The sequence below is a fragment of the Ctenocephalides felis genome, unplaced genomic scaffold (assembly GCF_003426905.1).
Source record: "Ctenocephalides felis isolate EL2017-DRISC unplaced genomic scaffold, ASM342690v1 CF-g0.4_SCAFFOLD_03572, whole genome shotgun sequence".
Lineage (NCBI taxonomy): Eukaryota > Metazoa > Arthropoda > Insecta > Siphonaptera > Pulicidae > Ctenocephalides > Ctenocephalides felis.
The window spans coordinates 23043555-23046368 of NW_020539726.1; the positions used below are offsets into that span (position 1 = coordinate 23043555).

Genomic DNA, 2814 nt, shown 5'->3' on the forward strand with positions numbered 1-2814 from the left:
CTCTCTTAGGACGATTGGACCTTCCTTTGCCAAAAACTAATCGTCACTTATCCTCGTCATTATGAATTGAATGTTTTTTTGGATCATTAAATTAGATGCTCTCAAAACTGCATTCCTTGCTCCGTATTTCCGTAACGGCTGGACCTGCCTTTGCCAAAAACTAATCAGCACATCTCCCTACCAATAGGAATCGAATGCTGTTTAAACCATTCAAATCGGTTATCTATGTGCCCGAAAACGTGAACGAAAAAATGCGGACGCACATAACACACACATATCCATTTTTTTTGAGGTATACCAAAATGTTGATAAACTTCTGAAACGTGAAGATTTGCAAAAAATTTCATTTTCGATTTTCGGCTCATTACTATAACTTACCCTAAGGGAAGTTAATTCTGGTCTACATTATTTAATTGTTTGACATTTTATTATATCTAATCTTCAAAAATAACAAAATAGTGTTGATTATTTTTCATAATTTATTAGATTTTTTTGTTTGTTGTACCCTGTGTTATGTTTTGTAAAAAATGTTCCACACCTCTGATTCATGAGCATCCTGTGTTTGATAATGTCAATAACATAACCTATAAAAGTATAACAAACAAATTGTAAAATGTGTAAATTTATCTTTATTAATATATTTGCAAAATCCTAATATATGTTTTTATAATCAAATATTATTTGTTGATATGAAACTGTATTTAATCATATAACCATGGACCAATCAGATGTTAATACCAAATTAAAGTATATTGACTCCAATTTTTATAATGTACAAATTTTGAACAACATAATTCTAATTAAATTTTGTTTAAAATTATTTAGACATAAAGAATGGAGAAAAATTGCAAAAAAGTTTAGGAGAAAACGTTTGCGGCAGGCTTTTGCAAAGGCCAGAGATGAAGAGCAAGAAAAATGTAAGTATTACATTCAACGATAAAATTTGCATAATAATATAAATAACTCTGATTTGGAGTAATATGATGACTTATTTCAATATATATTTTTCTTCAAGTACAATCACTGTTGGAGAAGGATCCTAAATATATCGTATGGCAGACTGAACAAAAGGCGCTAGAATTGTTTAAAAAACAAGAAGAAGAACGAATTAGAGACGAAGAGCACAAAAAATGGCTAGAAAATGAATTGGAGGCACAGAAAAAATGGAAAGAATCACAAGAAAAACTCAAAGCAGCTAGAGAACTCAAAGAAAAACAGCAACAGTTAATTAAAAAGGTAATGTTAATTATTAATTAATTTATAAACTATCTATGCATAATCCATTTGCAAGTAGTTTCATTTATATTACTTTTTTAAGGAATGGGAAGAACAACAGAAGAAAATTGAAGAAGAACGTGAACGTAAGGCTAAAATCCAAAAAGAACAAGAAGAAAGATATAGAATTCTTATGCAAAAAATTGAAGATTTTATAAAAGATGGTGGTAAAATTCCTGATGAGCTGAAAACACCTAAAGACACAAATCCATCAAAGCCATTGTGCCCATTCTTTACTAAAATTGGTGCGTGCAGATTTGGAGATAGTTGTTCAAGAAATCATCAAAGTCCAGGGATCAGCAAAGTATGTAATTTAATTATCAATATATATATATATATATATATATATATATATATATATATATATTATATCATATGACTTCTAATGATTTTAATTTAGGTTCTCTTGTTAAGAAATTTTTATACTCATTTTGGAATTGAAAAATGTTTTCAATCAGAATATGGAAATGATATGGCATTAGAATATGATGACAAGGAAACATATGAACACTTCAAAGAGTTTTTCTTTGATACAATAGCTGAGTTTAAAAAATCTGGACGAGTTGTCCAATATAAAGTGTGCTGTAATACAGAACCCCATCTCAGAGGAAATGTTTATGTGGAATATGAAAGAACAAGGTAATAATATTTTCTAAATATTTTTTATATTCATATTTACATTTTCAGCATATATTTAATTTCAGAGATGCTTTGAAAGCCTACAGGCAATTTCAGGGCAGATGGTATGGCGGTAAGCAATTAAATGTTGAATTCAGTGGCGTATCTTCTTGGAAAAAGGCAATATGCGGTATGTTAGCAGTTCAAAATATTAGTGGTATCCTTTGAAACAAAATAAAACAGTATACAGGATGTAGTAATAACGTTTATGACAATATTTTTTTGTTTGCGTTCATTTATGTTTCTTATCTGACACTAATTGGCGCAACTAACAATAACTGTTAAGAGAATTTTAAAAATCGAGTTTTTTAAAAATGTTGTACAATTTTGCCTTAACTTAATAAAAGCTTTTACTATTCGATATTAAAGAAATATTTTAATCTGGAAACTCTGAACATACTTTATTGGTATGTATTAATATTAAGCAAGAACATTATAAGCTAATGTTATTTTTAATGTTGTAATATTTCATTTTTAAATATTAATTCTTTCTGTTTAAATAAGCAGGCATGTTTTTCAAAAAATTATGCCACAAAGGTCAAGCATGTAATTTTTTACATGTTTATAAAAATCCTGGGAATTTGTTTTTAAATGCAGACAAAGATTTACACCGAGTCGGTAATCTGAGTGACCACAAAAATGAAACAAATTATAATGAGTAAGTTTTAACAATCATTATAAAATATAGTACAAAAGTACTTTAAACCAGACATTTTTGGTATTCTTTTATACAATCAATATTGTTTTGTAGAACATTTGAAGATCCATTTGATAATGACGACAGCAGAAGGAATTGGAGATGGTCCGAATCACCAGAACCTCCATCAGCAACTAAGAAACACGATGATAATAATAAAAGAT

At 28.6% G+C, this 2814-nt stretch overlaps 1 protein-coding gene across 2 annotated transcripts; it reads left to right on the plus strand.

Annotated features, from left to right (window-relative positions):
• The first annotated feature begins 608 nt into the window (after positions 1-608).
• Positions 609-2600, plus strand: LOC113387887 (U2 small nuclear ribonucleoprotein auxiliary factor 35 kDa subunit-related protein 2-like). Of its 2 annotated transcripts, none has more exons than XM_026625277.1 (8): positions 609-747; positions 826-917; positions 1016-1236; positions 1319-1579; positions 1676-1914; positions 1980-2110; positions 2301-2360; positions 2461-2600. In XM_026625277.1, the coding sequence occupies exons 1-7, from the start codon at positions 716-718 to the stop codon at positions 2318-2320; spliced, it is 996 nt and encodes a 331-aa protein (XP_026481062.1). In that variant the 5' UTR covers positions 609-715; the 3' UTR covers positions 2321-2360; positions 2461-2600. The 2 variants fall into 2 exon arrangements, with proteins under 2 accessions (XP_026481062.1, XP_026481061.1); XM_026625276.1 differs by having other exon boundaries at positions 2458-2593.
• The last annotated feature ends 214 nt before the right edge of the window (positions 2601-2814 follow it).